The sequence below is a fragment of the Carassius auratus genome, chromosome 26 (assembly GCF_003368295.1).
Source record: "Carassius auratus strain Wakin chromosome 26, ASM336829v1, whole genome shotgun sequence".
NCBI classification, from domain to species: domain Eukaryota; kingdom Metazoa; phylum Chordata; class Actinopteri; order Cypriniformes; family Cyprinidae; genus Carassius; species Carassius auratus.
Window position 1 is genome coordinate 5,917,798 of NC_039268.1, and position 21,143 is coordinate 5,938,940.

At 38.3% G+C, this 21,143-nt stretch overlaps 1 protein-coding gene across 8 annotated transcripts in view; it reads left to right on the top strand.

The window, feature by feature from the left end:
• The window catches only part of LOC113044162 (pericentriolar material 1 protein-like), a 40,671-nt gene that overhangs the window by 6,372 nt on the left and 13,156 nt on the right, over nt 1-21,143 (top strand). For 6 of the 8 annotated variants that reach the window (XM_026203836.1, XM_026203840.1, XM_026203842.1 and 3 more), the window contains exons 3-17: nt 78-323; nt 591-890; nt 4,555-4,725; nt 8,942-9,061; nt 11,298-11,475; nt 11,554-11,663; nt 12,093-12,339; nt 12,503-12,653; nt 12,765-12,959; nt 18,531-18,694; nt 18,846-19,081; nt 19,477-19,595; nt 19,751-19,880; nt 19,977-20,132; nt 20,888-21,036. In XM_026203836.1, the coding sequence (XP_026059621.1) occupies nt 78-323; nt 591-890; nt 4,555-4,725; nt 8,942-9,061; nt 11,298-11,475; nt 11,554-11,663; nt 12,093-12,339; nt 12,503-12,653; nt 12,765-12,959; nt 18,531-18,694; nt 18,846-19,081; nt 19,477-19,595; nt 19,751-19,880; nt 19,977-20,132; nt 20,888-21,036 (2,672 nt within the window). The remainder of the gene's footprint in view (nt 1-77; nt 324-590; nt 891-4,554; nt 4,726-8,941; nt 9,062-11,297; nt 11,476-11,553; nt 11,664-12,092; nt 12,340-12,502; nt 12,654-12,764; nt 12,960-18,530; nt 18,695-18,845; nt 19,082-19,476; nt 19,596-19,750; nt 19,881-19,976; nt 20,133-20,887; nt 21,037-21,143) is intronic. The other 2 variants (XM_026203843.1, XM_026203841.1) reach the window with 2 other exon arrangements.

Below are 21,143 nucleotides of genomic sequence, written 5' to 3' on the forward strand. Positions count from 1 at the left end.
CAGTAAAGCTTTAGCAAAACCTCATTAAACTGTGCTATCATTTATAGTTTGCAAATGTTGATACGCTATTCTCTCAGGATTGGGGAGTGCAGCAGAAGAAGGCAAACCGCTCCTCTGAGAAGAACAGGAAGAAGTTCTCTGCTGTGTCAGAGAGCCGGCTAACCAATGACATTTCCCCAGAGTCCACTCCTGGAGCAGGACGACGGAGGGCACGCACGCCCCATTCCTTCCCTTATGTGAAGTATAGCACTCAAATGTCTGTGCCTGACCAGGCTGAGCTCGACAGACTCCGGCAGGTCATAAACTTCACAGATCTAGATGAGGTGAGTGGGGCTTTACAACCAGGATCAGGTTTGTAGCACACTTTCCTGACTCATTGATTCTGGCTGAAGTTCTGGGCTTCCTACTGTTTCAAGACAGGAAGATCATTGATTTGAACTAGTTCTGAACCAAATCCTCAGAAGCAAACACTTAAACTCAAATACTCACTATCAAATAGATAACTGTCAAATTCAGGTCAGCTTTTAAATGAAATGCAAATGTCAGTGACATCATCTGGTAAACCAAAATATCACTTTTCACCCCTACAGAGAAGTATTGGCAGCGACTCTCAAGGTCGAGTCACTGCAGCCAACAATCAGAGACAGCTGTCAACTGAGTCCAAGAAACCATTCAACTTCCTGCCAATTCACCTCAACACTAATAAAAGCAAAGAGCCCACTGCATCCACTTCTTCTACACCTGGGGGCAAGGAACCCAAGAAACAGAGTCCTGGGAAAGAGCTGTTTGCCCCAGTGCCAGCAGTTGTTAAAGAGCCTTTTAGTCTAGACAGAGCCCAGCGGTTTGGATTGGAGGATGATAAAGCAGAGCTCAGCATTGACAGCAGTCAGGTAATTTAAAGTTAAATGTCTTTATAATGTCTTAATATTGTCTCTACAGGGCTCCAGACTGCGACCAAAAACCAAATTTTCTGGCGCGACCACCGCATTGCCCAACTCATAAGCTCTGCCATTTCTGTTGCATTTGAGAAACATCAAATGGCAAACTGTGCTACTTTTCAGCTGCGCAGCTTGGACCTTTTATAAGCTCTGATCGCGACGCAAACAGATTTGTCCGAGCTTAAAACAGCTATACTCGGGAGCCAAAGTTGATTTCACGACACTGTTACTGAACAGATGCAACAGTGCTGCAAGATCCATTGAGAAGAGTTTAAATTCACCATACAATGATATGGTTACTTCGAGATCTAGTTAAATTCATTCAAACTGCACAGAATTCAAGCACTTTTCGATAACTTTCAACCATTTCACACAACTATTTTCAGCACTTTAAAGCTATAAGATGGTCCAGTTTGAATGTTATTTTTTTATGGGATGAACAAAATATACTTTGTTGAGAACAAAAACTCATGGAAAATTTTAATTTACAGTTGACAAAAGTGTTCTTAACAAAAAAGAAAATGTGGAAAAAAAAAAAAAAAATACTTATCCCAGTTTAGTTATTTCCCCAGTTGCATAGTTTAAATTGTGAATTGCATGCACTAAAAAGTTGACAGAATACACTTTCTGTACTTGTTTTGCACTACTACTACGGTATATTGTCCTTGTCCAGAAAGGTAATAAAAACATCAAAGTAGTCTGTGTGACATCAGAGGGTCAGTTAGAATTTGTTGAAGCATCGAAAATACATTTTGGTCCAAAAATAACAAAAATTATAAGTTTATTCAGCATTGTCTTCTCTTCCGGATCACAACAAATTCTAACTGACCCTCTGATGTCACATGGACTACTTTGATGTTTTTATTACTTTTCTGGACAAGGACAGTGTACCGTAAATACATTTTCAATGGAGGGACAGAAAGCTCTCGGACTAAATCGAAAATATCTTAAACTGTGTTCCGAAGATGAACAGAGGTCTTACGGGATTGGAAAGACATGATGGTGAGTCATTAATGACATCATTTTAATTTTTGGGTGACCTTACCCTTTAACTCAAGCTTAATGCTTTACTGTCAAATCTTTATAAACAAATAAGAAATGAAGATGAAATATTATTAGTAACTGCACTTATTAATGCAAAACAATGGTAATATTATGATTAAATTATCTTTATTTTGAATACCCCCACAGACCACCTCCAGCGCTCCCAAATCTGCTCCTGGCACCACCATCTGCAGAACTTAGTGCTGCTGGTGCAACTCCTCACAAATGTTACATTTATGCATGTAGCAGACGCTTTTATCCAAAGTGACTTAGAGGGCCCTATTTTAACGGTCTAAATGCAAAGTGTAAATCGCACGGCGCAGGTGCGCTCAGGGCATGTCCAAATCCACTTTTTCCATTTTAACAACGGAAAAACGATCCGTGTGTCGGGTCGCATTTTTGGAATGGGTTGTCCCTATTCTGTTGAGTAATGGGCGTAACGTTCAATAAACCAATCGGAGTGTCATCTCCCATTCCCTTTAAGAGTGGGATGCGCTCGCGAAATGGCGGATCGTTATTTACATGGTGGAATTTCTTGGTGAAAAAAGCTGAATGCTTCTCAAGCAAAGAAACTGATTTGCTCATGCGAGAAGTTAAAGTGCGCGAGCAGATCATCTACGGGACAAGCTGGAATCCACCAAAGCTCCGTGCGATGAGTCCGTTAATATATATGTGTGTGTATTGACACGATTGTTCAATTAATTAGCCAATTTTATTCATCATAAGTAGTAATAGGCTGAATTGCAAATAGGTAGCCTAATTCTAATAGACGCAATGAATATCCATCATTACATTTTTATATTTATATAGCGTACACAATAATATAACTGTAATCATTTTGTATCTATGTAAATATTGCGCCATTGACGTTAGACTTTAGACCAGCTTTGAGTTGGTCTATGGCGCAGTCTATTTTCAGCTCCTTAAAATAGCAATGCACCTGAACACACCTCTTTTTTAGCCCAGCATGCCCATGGGCGCAAGAAAATGGCCGCAAATGCATTTGCCTATTAAAACAACGTGGCGCTGGATGGGAAAATGCAAATGCGCTGGACTGAAACTAGCAAACAACCTTGCGCTGCGTCTTGCATTGCATTGCGCAGGGTGCATGATAGGGCCCACAGTGCATTCAGGCTAACTTTTTTTTTTCCCCTGGGAATCAAACCCACAACATTGCACTGGCAACGCAAAGGTCTACCACCTGAGCCACAGGAACATATGAGGAAATGTTAGTCTGGAGCCCTGTCTCTAGGTGTGTGCATGTGCATTTATCATTAGGTGTGTTTACATGGACCATTGTATTCCAAATTCTTATCAGTTTGACAGGACATGTAAACATTTGATCAAAGATAAAAACCAAAACTGGAAAGTTTTGCGCATGTGATGTATGATACACAAAACAATCTGATGCTGTTGTTTTTGTTGTTGTTGAATGTAACAAATGAATGTTTTCAGTCTAAAATTCTCTTTCCACTCTTTTAACTTTTATTTTGATGTCGCGATGAACAGTTAACATGTTTAGAAGGATAACAATGAATTCTATTTTGTTGGCATACAGGTGCTGGTCATATAATTAGAATTCCATCAAAAAGTTGATTTATTTCACTAATTCCATTCAAAAAGTGAAACGTGTGTATTATATCCATTCATTACACACAGATTGATATATTTCAAATGTTTATTCCTTTTAATTTTGATGTTTATAACACACAACTAAGGAAAATCCCAAATTAATATAAATAAAGGGCATATTAAACCTGCAGTTCATATATTTGCTAACTGAATCGCAGCTTTTGTGAATTCACAACAGCATTATTATTCATTGTAGTTTCTAAATAATTGTAATATTTCATGCAGCCTTGAATGGTCTAATAGCCTAATGCTTTTCATGGATTCTTGTCCATGGAATGTGCCACTTACGGTATTTTGCTGATTAATAGACACAGACAAAATGCAATTGATTTATTTTTTTATGATCAAGAACTCAAATTTATTAAAAGAAACCTGAACGCCCTACTTGTGACACATAAATGCGCTCATTAACCTGATCACTTTGTAAGGTATTTATGTAAATGCTATGTACACTTTCGATGCACCATTAACAATCTAGATTCAATTTAAAAACTTTTTTTTTTTACCTCTACAAGTCTCTTCTCCCTCATTAGTCTGAAACTGTCAATCATCAAGTATTATTAATGTGAACAATTATTACACTGCCTATACAAAATAAGAAGGCTGTTTGTAAAAGACTTAAGAATGATCTTCTTTTAAATATTAAAAGCAGATGGCACAAATTCACTGTGTTCATTAGAACATTCCCTCCTGTTGTTGCGGAGCAAAAACTGGAGCACAGATGTGTCAGTGTGCACTCAGAATTTAGGCCAGTTTAAAAATATGCCACTGTCCGTGTGAGAGCTCTCCCTCGGTCTCTTTCTCTGCTCTTCTCTGTCTCTCTTTCCACCTCCTGTTATCTTTTCAATCTATTTCTCAGTCTTTTCGCCTTTCTATTTGATTGTTTTATTTCCTTTTCTGCCTGTGCACCTCTGTTCACTCACGTAGTTTCTTCATTCAGGTGGTCAGCAAACTGGTGCAAATTCGTGAATACATCGGGAAGGCCACATCCATGAGAGACGACCTGGTGGAAAAGAACGATGTACCTGCAAATGTGGAACGGCTCTCCCTTCTTATCACTCACTTGAAAGAACAGGAGAAGTCTTACCTGCGTTTTCTTCAGAAGATGCTGGTCAGTATTTCTCTCTCAGGTCTTTAGAAAGTTGTTATTGTGTTTTATATGCACTTTTATGACATTTATACACAACTACTTTTCTTTCTTTTGTTTATTTTGTATAAATCATTGCTCAGATGAATATAACAACAATTTCAGGATTGTACTGTAGGATTTTCAGTGGTTGATGATATTGTAAATATACATCTGACATACTTAAGAAATGGTCATGCAAATTATCTTAATCTTCTTATAGTTCTTATTATCTCTGCTTTTTAAGATGGAAACATTATTTGTGAATTACTAAACTGCAACACTGTTCAATGACTCGTGACTACTGCCTAAATATCCAAAATAGGACTTTCTGATTTTATGCTAGGGCTAGGCAATATATATATATAAAAAAAATGATATCTCGATATTGTATACAATATTCAATATATATGAAGTAGTGCAAATAATTACAGAAAGTGAATTCTGTCAACTTTTTAGTGCATGCAATTCACAATTTAATCTATTTAATCTAAGTATTTTATATATAAAAAAAAAAAGAAAATACGTTTTTTTATTTATTTATTTTTACTAAGAACATAAGTCTGTCTGTCTGTGGTTTTAAGAGGAGCTCTGTGACATGAAACTATGTTCCCACTGACACTTAAAAACCCTCTTAGATGGGGAGCTAGTTGCTGAAGCTCATAGCTATTTCTTATATATAAATTAATACCAAAGACTTTTGCACTCTCTCTGTCTATATTATGAAAACTGGTAAATATAACCGTGAAATTCCTAAATAGTAATTCCGAATGGCCATAGTCTATGCATCTCTATTCAAACATCAGCGGTTGGGTAAGTGCATTTATTCAGCGATCGCAATCTCATTGTATCAATCTCATTTCATTGTAACTGTAAAGCTCTGATTGGGGGATTGGCAACCGCACTCATGAAAGCTCTCGTAGTAGAGGCGTGTAGAGCAGTCCGCAGTTACATGTTCCTCTTTTGAACGTTCGGCACGTTCTTTTAGGAAAGTATGCTTGAATTTGAAATATTTGATATTCCAGATATTTTCTAATTTTACATCGTCGTCAAAATTATATATTTATATATATTATCGCTAATATCCAATATATTGCCCAGCCCTAGTTTATTCTTGTGATTGTTTAACAGTGTAACACAAACAGGTGTGATTTCTTAGACCTCTATTACAAGTAAGTCAGCTAAAGGTTTTTTATTTGTGGTTTTCTTAAAAAAAAAAGAAAATGTGAAAGAGGTTATTAAAACTCGACATGTAAATATCAATCATGAGTAAAACAACTAAATTTTTACATAAATCAGAGGGCCATCAGAGTGCTGCCACAGTATATTAGCTGCAAAAACAAGATGATGACAAAGTGTGGGGAAAATTGCAGGTTATATAGCTCAGTGTTTGCATTTTCTAGTTTGAGAAATATGGAACCTTGACAGAATGACAGAAAGCAGAAGCATATCTAGTTTGACATTGATTTCTGTCATTTTGTTATGTCATGAGAGAAGAAAGGATGTCTTTTAAAATTATTTAATGCACAATGAACAAATATCTGTTATCAAGTGTTTGTATTAAATAGCATTCACAAACATTAATGAATGTTGTTCATTAAGAGGTGTTTCAAAGATGGCCGCTGAGTGACATGACTTGACTTAAGGCTAATTTATACTTCTACGTCGGACCTACGCCATAGCCTTTACACCGCAAGGCTATGCAGCAGTTTTTATTTATACTTCTGCAACGTTGTCCGCATCGACGTGCAGTACACATGCAAACCGCTAGTCTGCAGTGTCCACAGGCATGTTGCTTGCGTAACATCGCAGACCACGGCAAAAGCCAAAGAAGCAGCAGCTAGTCAGAGAAGCATTATAGCCGTGATGGCGGCAAATAAATATTAAGTCATTACAAAAGTAGAAAACAGTGGAACAGGAGAAGATGGCATTTTTTCCATCTCCTCAAGGACTTGTACCACGGCAGATCAACATTGTTGGTCGCGGACAACTAGTGATGTATAATGCTATGTAGTATAATAAATAAGACACTTGTTATTTGCTTTGTTTTATTTTATATAAGAAGGTATAACATTAAAATATATTAAAATGCACATAAAAACACTTAAAACTTAAGTACATTTGGAGAGAGGGGTTCTTGCATAACAATCACAGCCCTTGTGGTCCGCAAAGTGTTGACACGCTGTTATATTTTTGTAGTGGTGCACGTCAGGCAACGCTGTACTACACATAACCTATGGCGTAGCTACGGCTACATTCGACACAGAAATATAAATTGGGCTTTAAAAGGACTTTGGTATTATTTGGACTTTGGACTTGTTTTATTTCTATCTGACATTCAAATTAAAATATGGGATAATATTAATAACAGAAACTCTGAATATAAAAAAATATAATCGAAACTTACCTGCTTGAACTTGATCGGGGTGTTTTGTTAGTTTCATGTGTTTCCTACTCTTGAGGTCGCCTCTGCTTTTATGAAGAGGTTGCCAGGTTTTCACAACAAGGGGTCCTCCGTTAAAAATTGTGTTCCGGGGTTAAAGTGCACGTGTTTTGGCATGGTTCCGCTGGTGAAATTCACATTCCAGGAGCTAAATATCACATATTTTGGGTCGTTTTTCAACCCGCAGACATGAAAAATTACCCGTTACTACAGTGTTAATGTACCCCAGTTCCACGGGAAAACCCCGGACTTGGCAAGACTGGAAGAGGATAGTTTTCGGATAGTGCTTCAAGAAACCGGGTTGACCGGGTCCTCAGTACCAATGGTACTTAAGAAAACCTGGTACCGTAACGGTTTTTAACCGACTTGGTATCGAAATACCAGTTCTTTTGACAGCACTAGTACATATATGTACATTGAGGGCCCTATTTTAACGATCTGAAACGCAAGTGTCAAAGCGCGAAGCGCAAGTAACTTTGTGGGCGGGTCTCGGCGCTGTTGCTATTTTCCCGGCGGGATAAATGGCTCTTGCGCCCGGCGCAAATCTAAAATGGGTTGGTCTGAAGTAGCTTCATTATTCATAGGTGTGGTTTGGGCGTAACGTGAAATAAACCAATCAGAGCGTCATCCAACATTCCCTTTAAAATCAGGTGCGCAAGTTCCATTATGGATTGCTATTATTATGGCGTATTTACCAGGCGCACGCCAGGAGTGGTTCACAGCCGAGGAGACTGATGTTCTTGTAAGAGCAGTGAAAGACAGAGAAGTTGTGTTGTATGGGGATGGGAGAATAATTAGCCTGAATAATTTGTAAGCTAGATTTATGCCTATTTTTTTCACATCTTCGTGTCACACCACAATGATTTCCGTCATCTCATGTGTTCATATTTTTTTAGTGTAACAATTTATGATTTGCAAAAATAACTGTTGCATCTGTGTAGATTACATGAGCAAAGTGTATGCGCGTTGTGCACGCTATACATTATGGTCAAGCATGCGCCCTTAAAATAGCATAATGAACAACGCGCAATGCGCCACTGACTTTAGACTAGTTTTTTTCTGGTCAGTGGCGCTATTGTTTAATGGAACAGCAAAATAGCACCAGGGATTGTTTGCGCCGGAACACGCCTCCTTTTTTGCGCTGAAACGCCCAGGGAGCGCAAGTTCATTCACTAGTTTAGCGAGCTTTGCGCGGGTGCATAATAGGAATGACACATGCGTCGGTGTACAAAGTCAATTGCGCTGGGTGCAAGATAGGGCCCTGAGTGTTATCCACACAAAATTGTTGAAGCTAATAATTGCACATTTTATTTGGATTTTTTTCTTTAAAATACATTAACACATTAACTACAAAACAATTAGAGTAATTGTGATTAATTCTAGATCTATTGTCAGATTGCACAAAACTTATCAGCAGTCTCTCAGTAACCTGAATCATACCACAGATATTCCGTGTTAGGCTTTGTTTTTAGTGGCATAGGCTTGATAAATGTAACTCAAATCTAGGGCAGCATGTCGTCTTTCTTCCCCCTCAGCTTGTTTTTGCACTTAAATGTGACCTTGCTCGCTCTGTGCATACATTTTTGAGTGTAAAGCTCAATGAAAAATGTATATTGTCCAGGTTCTTTGTGTTGAGCTGTTGCCTTTGTTTGGTTTACTCCTTTGTTTAAATACCCAATTGTAGCAGTATTTGCAAGTGTGTGCAGCTTCTAAATTGGGTCTGTTCTGAGCCCTGCCCCTCCTCCCTACGCTTTACAGGCGAGGGAAAATGAGGATGATGATGAAGGTGCCACAGTGGACTCTGCAGTGGGTTCAGGCTCAGTGGCCGAGAGCACATCTCTGAACCTGGAGCCACGCTCTGAAGCCTCCAGTGCCACTGTGAGTACTCAAGGCCCCTTCTCTTGTCATGCCTGAACAGAAAATTAATCAGGATGCAACAGGCATGCAAGTTGGAATCTAGAGTTCATGCTTTGTAAGCGTAGTTGGCTACACGGATTGCTGATTCCTCTTAACAGATAGGAAATTTGTTTTATAGTTATTCATTTTTCTGGTTTGACCTGTTTTTCTAGTTTGTCATTGAAGGTCATTGGTGTAGTCTTTTATAACTGACTCTTTTGCTGGTGTTTTTTTACTCCACCCCAAAATGAACATTTTGTCATTAATCACTTAACCCCATGTTGTTCCAAACCCATAAAAGCTTCGTTAGTCTTTGTAACTCAATTTAAGATATTTTGGATGAAAACGGGGAGGCTTGTGACAGTCCCATTGACTGCAAAGTAAATTAAACTGTCAAAGCACAGAAAAGTATGAAAGACTTCGTCGGAATAGTCCCATCTGCCATCAGTGGTTTAATCTGAATTTAATGAAGTGACGAGAACACAACAATGATTTTATCAAACAATTCGTCTCTATGTCAGCATAGCGCCATTTTGCAGAATATCCACTGGACACAAATAGCATATGCTATTCTGTGTCAGCCGCGCCAAATGTAAAATATTTCAGATATTAAATGGAATGATACAATAACGTTATTAATTGGTTTATGGGCATTTTCTATGCTGTTCGGAACTATAAAATTTGATTTTGTTTCTGGTTCTGTTCCTGTCAAAATTTAGTTTGTTTGTTAGTTTGTTTCCTTTTTCATTTTCGTTCCTTGAACCCTCAAGGTTCAGAGCCCTACTTGGAATTGTATAGTTTGTTTTAGGATGAATCGACCAAAAGCCTCACAAGGGGAAAAAAAGTGCTTTAGAGTTTTATTATTTGTCCATGACCGACTATTTTGGGGTTCAGAACTTGTAGAACAGCTAATTCTGTGCATTTATAACTGCTTCACCAAATGTCTTTAAATTGTGTGATGTGATTATGCACCACAGGCTCAACAATACGTGTATTTCCTGCTAACCTGTGGCTGGTTTCATAAGCTAGTTCTTTTCTTTTCAGTAACATAAAAGGGTTGCAGTAATTTGCATCTGAAAAATGTTCCCCTTGTAACTAAACTACTTATCAATTCTTGTATACTTTCTTATATACGTTCTTGAAAGTGACAGTTGAGTCGGCTGGCCTGAATAGGGTGACCACCCGTCGCGTAGCGCACAGCGCACAGCGTTTGAAGCCCAATTTATGCGTCCCACAAATTGAGACTGTGTCACGCACAATCAATGCTTGCTCAAAGAAAAGTTGGTCGCTCATCTATATCTGGAGTCATCAACCCGCCGATCGCGGTCGACAAGTCGATCTTGGAAGCATTTTAAGTCGATCGCGAAGATTTTCCAAAATCTGAGAAAGAAAGGTGCGAGCCTCCGGTGCGAGTTGGGAGGTGCGAGCCTCCGCTGACTGCTTTTTTTTTGTTTTAGACCAGATCATACAACTGATTTAGACGCGGGTGCCGGTGTGATGAGGTGTACTAATATCTGTCTGCTCGGGCATGATTGTTTTAGGCCTGTAATTGATTGATTATTGAGGTAATAGGGATGGCACGGTTCGCTGAAAAAAAAACCCCAAACCGTTTCTGTTGATGCATGCGCATTCTGGCTTCCCAAACATTACAAAAACATGAGAAAAAAAGAAAAAAAACCCTGGACAAATCATTCACTCTTGTTCAACAAGAATGCTGTATATAAGCAGTAATTTATTCTTAAAGTGAATAAATTGTAATGAAAAATAAATACAATTAAATAGCTAAAGTAAATCGTAAGTTGAAGTGCATTTGTCGATTCTGTCATAAGCATACAGTACATTAGCAATTACACATGTTTAGGGGAATAGGGCATTATTAATATACCATGTAAGGTGGTATGTGCTAGAAATAATGGGTAAACCACTATCAGTGAGTCTGCCCATGGGGTGGGGGCAACACCGCGCAAGGCAGTGTCCCACATTGCCCCTCAGAAACATACCCCTTGTCCCCACTTGGGCTTATTAGCAGGTGGTCACCCTAGGCCTGAAGCTTTCTTACACCATGGGCCTTGGTCAGCAGGGATCCTTATTGTTGAGCTCAGGCATTAGCTGACTGTAATGTCTCTAACAACCTGCAACCTCAGCATGTTGTTGTTTTTACATAGTTCCACAGGTTGATACTAGTAATTTCTCTTTTTTTTTTCTCTATCCTTCTCAGGGCCATGGTGTGTGTGGAGAACAGAAAGAAGAGCTAGAGAACATGAGAAAGCAGCATGATCTACTAAAAAAGATGCTAGAACAGCAGGAACAACTCCGAGCACTACAAGGCCGTCAGGTGGCACTGCTGGCCATGCAGCAAAGCGCTGAACAAGCCATAGCAGTGATGGATGACACTGGTGCGGGAAAAGATTAACTTCATGCTGCTTGAAGTTAGAATTGTTTCCATTATTTTTGACATCGTTTTTGCATTACAGTTGTTACAGAGACTACTGGAAGTGTGTCTGGAAGGAGCATTACCTCAGAGCTCAATGATGAACTCAACGATCTTATCCAGCGCTTTCATAACCAACTGCATGATTCTCAGGTACACACACACACACACACACATACACACACACACCTAAGCCTGATTTTTATTTATTTAAATTGATGTGTAATTTAGTTTGATTGGAACTCAACATACAAAAGTATGTTAATATGTGAAATATGAATGTTTTGTGCTCTAGGCTTTTAAAATCTCTTATGGTAAATATTAGTTATAGAATAATGTTATATGTAAAAAGAGAGAGAGAGTGACTGCATTGCAGTTTGACATTTCAACATCTGTTATTGAAAGCAATTGTTGAATGACGTGGTTCCATTCTTTGGACAGACAAAAGTTCTGTTGTCCTAGCTAAATAATGTAACCACATCACATGGCGTAGCATTCAATTTAATGTTTAACTACTGTTACATAAAAAAAAATGTATCTGTTCCTTAATAAAACAAAACCTAACAACTAAATTTCTCTCAGTCTCAGACGGTCCCTGACAACCGACGGCAGGCAGAATGTCTCTCTCATTCAAGAGAGGTGTGCCGATCACGCACTACCCGTAATTCCAGGAGTCAGTTGCCCTCCTCTGCCCCACTAACTACTGCATCAACATCCTCCAGCACTAAACTCACCAAACTGCAGGAACTACAGGACAAAAAGCAGACCATGGACAAGATCCTTCAGGAACTACACTCCCTTAGAGACCAGACCCTTAACAACAGTTCATGTAAGCCCCCTCACACAGCAAATGTTGCTACTATGAGCCTTTCTATTTTTAATAAGCCCCTTCTCTTTAGATGATCTGTAAATCTGTTGTTATGTTAAATGCTTTTGATGCAGTTGTGTGAAAGTACTGTTACTGAATAAATAATGTATTTGTGTTTCTTCAGGTCAGAGTGTCAGTCAGCGTGGGACACGCATGGGCATGTCAGAGCGTCCCTATGTATTGGGTAGAGAGGGAAATGGACCACGTCCAGTGAGGCAGAACTCTTCCTCATCTTACACGCATATAGATGATAACCACCCTGCTGATAAACTCAGGTTTCTTTATTAATCTTATTTGATGGATGAACAGATTTTTTTTTGGTTTTTGTTTTTTGGTAATTTTTAGTAATGCAGCATATTTTATTTCTGTTTTGTCACTTAATGCAGGAAACTTAAGGAGGTGCACAAGCGTTTGAATGAACTAAGAGAGCTTGTTCAGTATTATGAACAGACATCAGATATGGTGGTGGACACAGTAAATGAGAATTTGAAGGAAGATGATGATGAAACAGAGGACGGTTCACTTTTTGAGGCCATGTTTGATTCAGAGCAGGAGAACCATGAACCAGTCACTAACATCAGGTACAGAGTAGTCACTTGAGTACAAGACTTGTGTGCACACTATTGAAAGTTTGATGGACAAGAGCATAATCATTTAAATACTGTTTTGGAAGTGTTAGCTACAAAATGTAAACGTTTATGTGTTAACATGAGACTGTGTGAGAATTTTAGAATGGTCCATTTGGCAATACCAGAGTACTAGAGTGACTAGGCCTGGGTTGACGGTTAAAGTCAAAACGCGGTGCTGGAATTTTATATGAACCGACAGTCTTCAGAAAAGTTTGTGTAATTTTCATTTCATCTTTCATATAATTCCCGATAGCTTTCATGAACGCAGTGCTGCTTTGTATACAGCTTTTACCAGGAAACTGCTATTTCTACTGCTCCAAAAACACCTCCTGTTGGCAGTAGGGATATGCCGGTATCAAATTTTCATGTTGCGATTAATTGCTTGTGCTTTTATCACAGCAACACGGTATTATCACAATATTGAAATTTAATAGCAAAAAAGTGTTGTCATAGTACAGTATAACAGTTTTAATACCTTTCTTCTTATAGCAAAAATAACCAGACATTTAAATAGCCTACAATAAAACAATACACAAAAAAGGTATCATTAAAAATGTTATACCGATTAAAGTCCAAAAGAATGATAAAGACCAACAGGTATCACTTTACAATAAAATCTCATTAGTTAACCTTAGTTGAAGCATTAACATTCACAATGAGCAATAGCTACGTTTGCTACAGAAATTATTAATCTTTGTAAAAAAGAAAAAAAAAAATACAACTCTTAGCTGTCACGTTCATAATCTTTTCTTGCTAAAATAATGATGCAGTGCATCTGATATAAATGCAGAGCCGTTTCACCCGGCTTTTGTGAGCGCACAAGATCTTGCGATATTACTCCTTGAGGAGTATCTTGCGATATCTGTAAAAAGTTGATTTTGTGGTAAAACCTTTGATAGTGCTAGCATTATATTGTTCAGTCTTTTATTGCATGTGCAGTTTGTTTGGGTTTCATTTTGGAACACATATAAGGTCTGATGCGCTTTGTGTTACACTGTTATCATTTACAAACATGGAGTGTGTCTGCATCTCAGCAGCTCAGTCCACCAGCTCTTCCTCTGCATATGCTGTGAGTTTGGGTTGTTTAAAGGGTTAGTTCGCCACGAAAATGAAAATTATGTCATTAATAATAGAGGTGCTCCGATCACGATCGGCCGATCGTTATGCGCATCTCGTCAGTAAAGCCGGTTTTCTAATCAGCTGTTAATTCCATCAGGTGCGTGATTTCACATAGAGCAGCTGTTACTACACAGAGCCGTTGTTAAAAGAGAAGATGCGCAAATCACGTTAATTTTCAGCGTTTATTGGCCCATCTTCTCAGTTAACAACGGCTCTGTGTAGTAACGGCAGCTCTATGTGAAATCACGCACCTGATGGAATTAACCGCTGATTAGAAAACCGGCTTTACTGACGAGATGCGCATTAACGATCGGCCGATCGTGATCGGAGCACCCCTAATTAATAACTCACCCTTATGCTGTTCCAAACATGTAAGACTTCCTTTTATCTTCGGAACACAGTTTAAGATATTTTAGATTTAGCCCGAGAGCTCTCAGTCCCTACATTGAAGCAGTGTGTACGGTATACTCTCCATGTCCAGAAAGGTAAGAAAAACATCATCAAAGTAGTCCATGTGACATCAGAGGGTCAGTTAGAATTTTTTGAAGCATCGAAAATACATTTTGGTCCAAAAATAGCAAAAACGACGACTTTATTCAGCAGTGTCTTCTCTTCCGTGTCTGTGTGAGAGAGAGTTCAAATCAAAGCAGTCTGGATATCCGGTTCGCGAACGAATCAATCAGTTCACCAAATCGAACTGAATCGTTTTAAACGGTTCGTGTTTCTAATACACGTTAATCCACAAATGACTTAAGCTGTTAACTTTTTTTAATGTGGCTGACACTCCCTCTGTCTACTGCCACCGGCGGTAGTGCATGTGACGTCACACTATAGCAAGCATAATATAAAATTTTGTATATAAGTGTAATAACTGTAATAGTGTCAAATTCTAAGTCTGTGGTAATTAACACATTACCTCAAACACAGTGTTTCCTTTAGATTGGCAGATTTGAGCGTAGGAAAATAGTTTATGCATTCAGCACATTAATTTAGTGTTGAGCCATCTGCATTCATGTCACCCATCCGCGTTTGCACAAGTTCTCGTGATCGCAAACGCTGGCTGGTCAGGTTTGTTGAGGCTTTCTCCAAACTGGCCAAATACAAACAAGACAGCGATAAATAAAAATGTAAACAAGAAATATTGCAACGATTCCTATTTCAAAGAGAGCGCATGCAGATGAGGAGTTATTGAGCTCGCTTGGTTGCGGAAAAGTAAACCGGACACAACACCACCGCGACGCAACAGGTTTAGTCTGTTTAGTGTCTACACAGGACATTTGAACTCCGTGTACCTTAGTACCTCACAGACCGGACGGGGATTTATCATGTCGTGTTGTGCTGCATCCAGTGTAGCATCACTGATTATAATGAGTATTTTGTCATGCTGCGCGCTCGCGTTAGACAGGGTGTATTTAACTTTCTTATTTAGGCGTCTTTCTTGTTTAACTGCATTATTTTTTGGATATTTAAGTGTTTTGCCGGCGGCGTTCACTGACAGAAGTTCTCAAATAAACACGAACTGACAAGTTAAATAGGATGTGTTAGATGAGTGAGACAGTGCTGGGCTGATTTCATAGACATGTGCATACATATAAATATATCCTGTATATAATATATATAAAATATATTACATGCATCCACAGTTTAAGTCAGTTTTAAATTGAAGCCTTTAATCGCCTTTTTTGGTAATTCCATGAATTAACTGACCACAACACTGCTTGCACATAGTTTATTTCGTAGTTTGATATGAAAGGATACGCACAAAGGAAGCGCGCAATGGCGCCTTTGAGCACAGGACAGTTTCCGAACTCCCATTACTTGCCACTGATAATAAAGTGAAGAGGACTGCGTGTCTGAAACGTCTCCTGCTCAGTCATTCTGCGACTGAATAAATTCACTCAATGTAGTCAATATTAAGCCTGTTTTTTTTACTTTGGTCTATTTTTATTACTAAAGTATATCAGATTACCCAATTGTCACAATAATCAGTATTACTTGATTACCAAGATAATCATTAATTATGGCTATAAATTAAATATTTCAAAATACAATTACATTGTTTTACGTTTTGTGATTAAAATGACAATTTTTTTTTTGTTGTAATTTTAAATTTCTTAAAAATAGTATTTATTAAAATACTGTCTTATTCTAGTTAACCAAGTATCTGTATTTTTTTCTCATCTCATGAGCTAAGTCAGGGATAGGCAAGTTCGGTCCTGGAGGGCCACAGACCTGCAAAGTTCAGCTTCAACCTTAATCAAACACACCTGAACAAGCCTATCAAATCCACTCAGGATTACTAAGGTACAGGCAGGTGAGGTTTTTTTTTTCCCCCAGGGTTGGACCTGAACTGTGCAGGACTGTGGCTCTCCAGGACCGAACTTGCCTACCCCTGAGCTAAGTGTACTGTCACACCCCTAGTGTCTGCGAGCATGATAGCTCATAACCTTCCAAGTGCATAATGAAGTTTTTACTCTTCAGGTGAATCATATATTCATAAAAAATAACTTTGAAAAAGGAAAGTGATAACTTTGACTTAGTATCCTTTCCAATGTTAATGTTGCCACAGCCATTGCATGCTTTGCATGATTTTGCCATTTTGTTGTATTCATTTATTTATTAGAATTTGAACGGCAATGATATTGTGATCTCTGATTTTGGTCCTAAATTCCTAAAGTCCGGGAATTTCATTGTGCATTTTTTCTACGAACCCTGGGTAGAACCCTCATTCGACTGCTCTAAACACACAGATGCATTTGCCATCTAAATAATAGGGAATCTACCTATATTATTAGTTTTTGGTTGTGTAGATGGAGATTATTTCTGAAACGCAGTGAAAACTTCAGTGTAGACGAGGATCGTTTCCATTTTAAAACGTAAACACGCAAGTGTAAACCGGGCCAGAGAGTGAATGTGCTTTCATTCAGAGCATCTCTCACACGTTCTGCCATGCAATTCTCATCATTGGCGTGCAAACACCTCTCTGATGCATCTCTTGTTCACCTCAGAGTGCACACAAAAACATCGGTGTGTGCATTGTGAATAGTTAATGGGAAAAGTATTCTTAAAATGCATTCATAATTTTGAATGATTTGTAATAAATAATTATTCTTGGTATTTTGAAGTGCCCACGATAACGATACTGTGCATATTCATTATCATTATGTATCGCTTTACCCAATACCACACGTGTAGTTGGCAGAGAATTAAATTGCCTTTTCAGTAAGCCTGTCTGCGGTTTTATATTTACATTACATTACATTCACACACACACACACACACACACATACATAATTTGTAGCCCAGTAATCACATTAAGCTTTGTGCTTTGTTACTTTTTATATGAAATTTGTATGAAATCTCAGCTTTTAAATTCTGTTAATTACCATTTTGACACGTTTGATGTGGCATGACAGATGGCTGTAGCCACCTCAATTTAAGCTGCAACACTGAGCACATGTGTAGCGATCATCTTTATCTCTTTACTACTAGTTCTAGCATGGAACAAACATCTGAATGTATGAGCTATAATACAGAGCAACTTGCTGAAATGTATTATGTCTCCTGTAAGGATTGTCTCAACTACTGAAAGATCCAGTGTCCATAGCTTGCCCATAGCTATTAATTGAGTATATTCATTAAATTTTTACCTAACTTAGTAATGCGTGTTAATAATTCTGTCATGAAAATATGTTTTTATGAAACACAATTCAAAAACGAATTGGAGTAGAAACAGAATTATATAATTAAAACGCTGGTTTAACAACTGCCTCATGTTCAATTTAATTTGTATTCAACAAATTTTTATTTTGTTGATCTAAAAATTGCAATTAAATGTAATGTAATATTTAGGAAAAAATATTATATTTTGGATTCTGTATTTAATTGAAAACATTTAACATCATAGTATGTATCAACTGACAGGGTTACCTGTAGAGTTTACAGAGAGATTGTTTTCATTCAGAAAAATGTAATCGTACTGTACCTGATATATATCCAGAAAAATGTATAATCAAATTAAATTCATGAAATCTGTGTCAATACCCAGCTTTAGTGTCTTGCAAGAAAAATTATTTGGTCATGTGCTGTTCCAAAACACTGGCAGTCAGCATGGGTGGTCCAATCTTGAATATTTGTCTTCTCAATGCATCATCTGTGTAATTTATAGGATACACTTTGCCTCTGCTTCTGTGAGAATTGTCCTGTTGAAGGAATCTGAAAATAACTTCCTGCTTTTCAGTTGTTGTTAATTGAGGGCAAATTCAAAAGCATTGCATTACCAAGCACAAGGTTGGGGGTTCGAATCCCAGGGAACACATGTTAGGAGAAAATTGTTAGCATTGAATGCAATGTAAGTCACTTTGGATAAAAGCATCTGCTAAATGCATAAATTTATTTCCATAGAAATTCAGCCCAACCACAGACTCAGAGTAACTGGATGGACATGAACAGTTTGGGGAAAGCTCACAGTGCCTCCAATAATAGAGATGGCCGTCTGAACACGGAATGTGAAATCAACAACCGCTCAGCAGCCAACCTCCGCAGTCTCAACGTCCCTTCAGTCATAGGTCAGACCTCACAAGCTGTCAAATCTAGAAATAGTCATTGTTATGCAATATGTCAACACAGTCGTTCTTTGTATAAAATCAAAAACAAGCTGTGCTGACAAAACTATCAACCTATTAACTATTTATTATTTGATTTGCATTATCACTTTAGAATGTCAATTCAATCGGGACAGGCCTTATGATGGTGTTAAAGATGAGGATGATGATGAGGCACTGGAGGATGATGATGGGGCAAGAGGAGGAGGAGGAGACCGAGACAGTGACGGCTCAGGCTACAGTCGTAGAAGCAGTCTAGGTGGTGACACAGATTATGCTCAGAAAGTCCGTCGTCTTCAAACAGCCAAACAGAAACTCAGACAACTCCAAGAACTGGTGGCCATGGTGGAGGTGAGAGCCTGGAGCCATGAGGCTGATATGAGGTTTCTGGTAATTCATAATGCATAGCTGCCAACCTCTACACAGACTGCTGAGAACATCACATCTGTAAAGAAGCAGCTAACAACACTTTATTCTGTAGCTTGCTTCCTAATCAAGTAGTTTATTAGTGAACCTGTCATTGTATGTTATGAAAACTTTTGGCTCTTGGATGAATTGCCTCTGTTCTTTTTTTTTCTAAGTTATTTTGGATGAAAGCATCTACTACATGCATAAATATAATATCGATGCAAATATAGTGTGAGTGTAGCTTGTATTCAGATTCTCCTTTCTGCTTTTTCTTTGTTAGGCTTTCTTTTGCCAACCTGTTAAAGACTTTTTCTCCTTTTCTGTTAATGTTACTGTAGAGTGATGATACAGATGGTACTACAGCTAATGAGGATGAGGGTTTGAAACAGCAACCCAATAACACCCGAGCAACAGCTCCCAAAATCCAGAGGGACATCGCCCTCTCTGAAAAGACCAGGTAAGTGTATATTTCTCACAGGGAAATTAGATTTTTGCTTGCATTTTCAGTTTATATTGTGTTGTTTGTAAACTTGCTTTAAGATCATGCTGTAGCATGTTTTTGCAAAGTGTCTTTTGTTAAACATCATGTATAATACCCGTTTGTTTTGTTAGAGAGAAATTGTATGAGGAGAAACTCAAGCAGCAGCAGCAGGAACTAACGCAGCTTCATGAAGAGAGACAGAGACTGATGGAGATTCAGGGCAAGATTCAGGACTTACAATGGGCTTGTCCTGACCTGCAGGTACTTCAAACATGAACTTTTTTTGTGCATGTTACTCTCATAAAAACACAGAACTTCTGAGACATTCTTATTTAATTGAATCACGTCTCCTGTCAGTCATCTGTGAGCAGTAGTGTCAGTGGACAGATGAGGAAGATTCCTGCAGCAGCCTCTACTCCTGCACCGTTACACTCCTCTTCCTCAGCTAAAGCCAACACTAGTGGCCTCAAACCCACCACTGAACCTCCTCCAGTTACTGTCACAGACAATGAGGTTAGTGCACATTTGAAATGGCAGTTTTGCTTCCATTCTATATCATGTAGCGTTTTCAAATGAATATTTTAAGGAAAATTTTAAATTGTGATCTTATACTCTTCCTCACGCCATTCCAAATCTATGAGATTTTTGTTCATCTTTGAAACACAAAATGAAACCTGAGAGATTTCTGTTCCTTCACTGAAAGTCCATGTCACCAGAACTTTTAAGCTTCCAAAAGATCATAAAGAAATTGTAAAAGTTATCCATGCATCATCAAACCTCATTGGTTCTCGCATGTCAAGCAAGCACTTTTGAACCTCCATTTACTGTATTTACTTTTCGATTTCAGTGGAGGGACAGAAATCTCTTTAAGTTTCATTAAAAATATCTACATAAGGGTGAGTAATTGATGGAGGTTGAGGCTCAGGTGTATTCCCACCAGTAAAGTTCTAGTTCATTTGCTTTGTTCTGGACCAAATACAATGTTTATTTATTATTATTATTATTTTTTTATCCATTAATCGTTCATCCATTCAACTGTAGCAGAAATAATTCGTTTTTCAGCTGGGTCTCTGTATCGTTGTTTGTTCCACACCGAGAGCGATTTCTGTATTCACACTCATTCAAAAAAAATCCATAACAAGGGGTGAAATTGAGTAAGATTCATTCGAACCAAACAAGACCCTCTGATTTGTTTGCAGAAATATGAAAGTCCAAGTTTTATTTAAGTACATTTTTATAAAAGTTTTATTTATTTTTGGGGGGATTAGCTGTGGTTGGAGATGCGAAGGCATCAGATGTTGCGTGAGGAGTTGAGACAGAGGCGGAAGCATTTGGAGAGTCTGATGGCTGAGCAGCAGAGGAGAAGCACACTTAATGATGACACGCATGAGACCCAGTCCTACAGCCGTGATGAAAGGTAACACACTGGCTTGACATCTCATGGCTTAGTGTTTCAAAATGTCTTAAATATGTGCTGCGAGAATTGAATTTGTTGGTTTGCGAAAGATGTTTATCATAATTTTT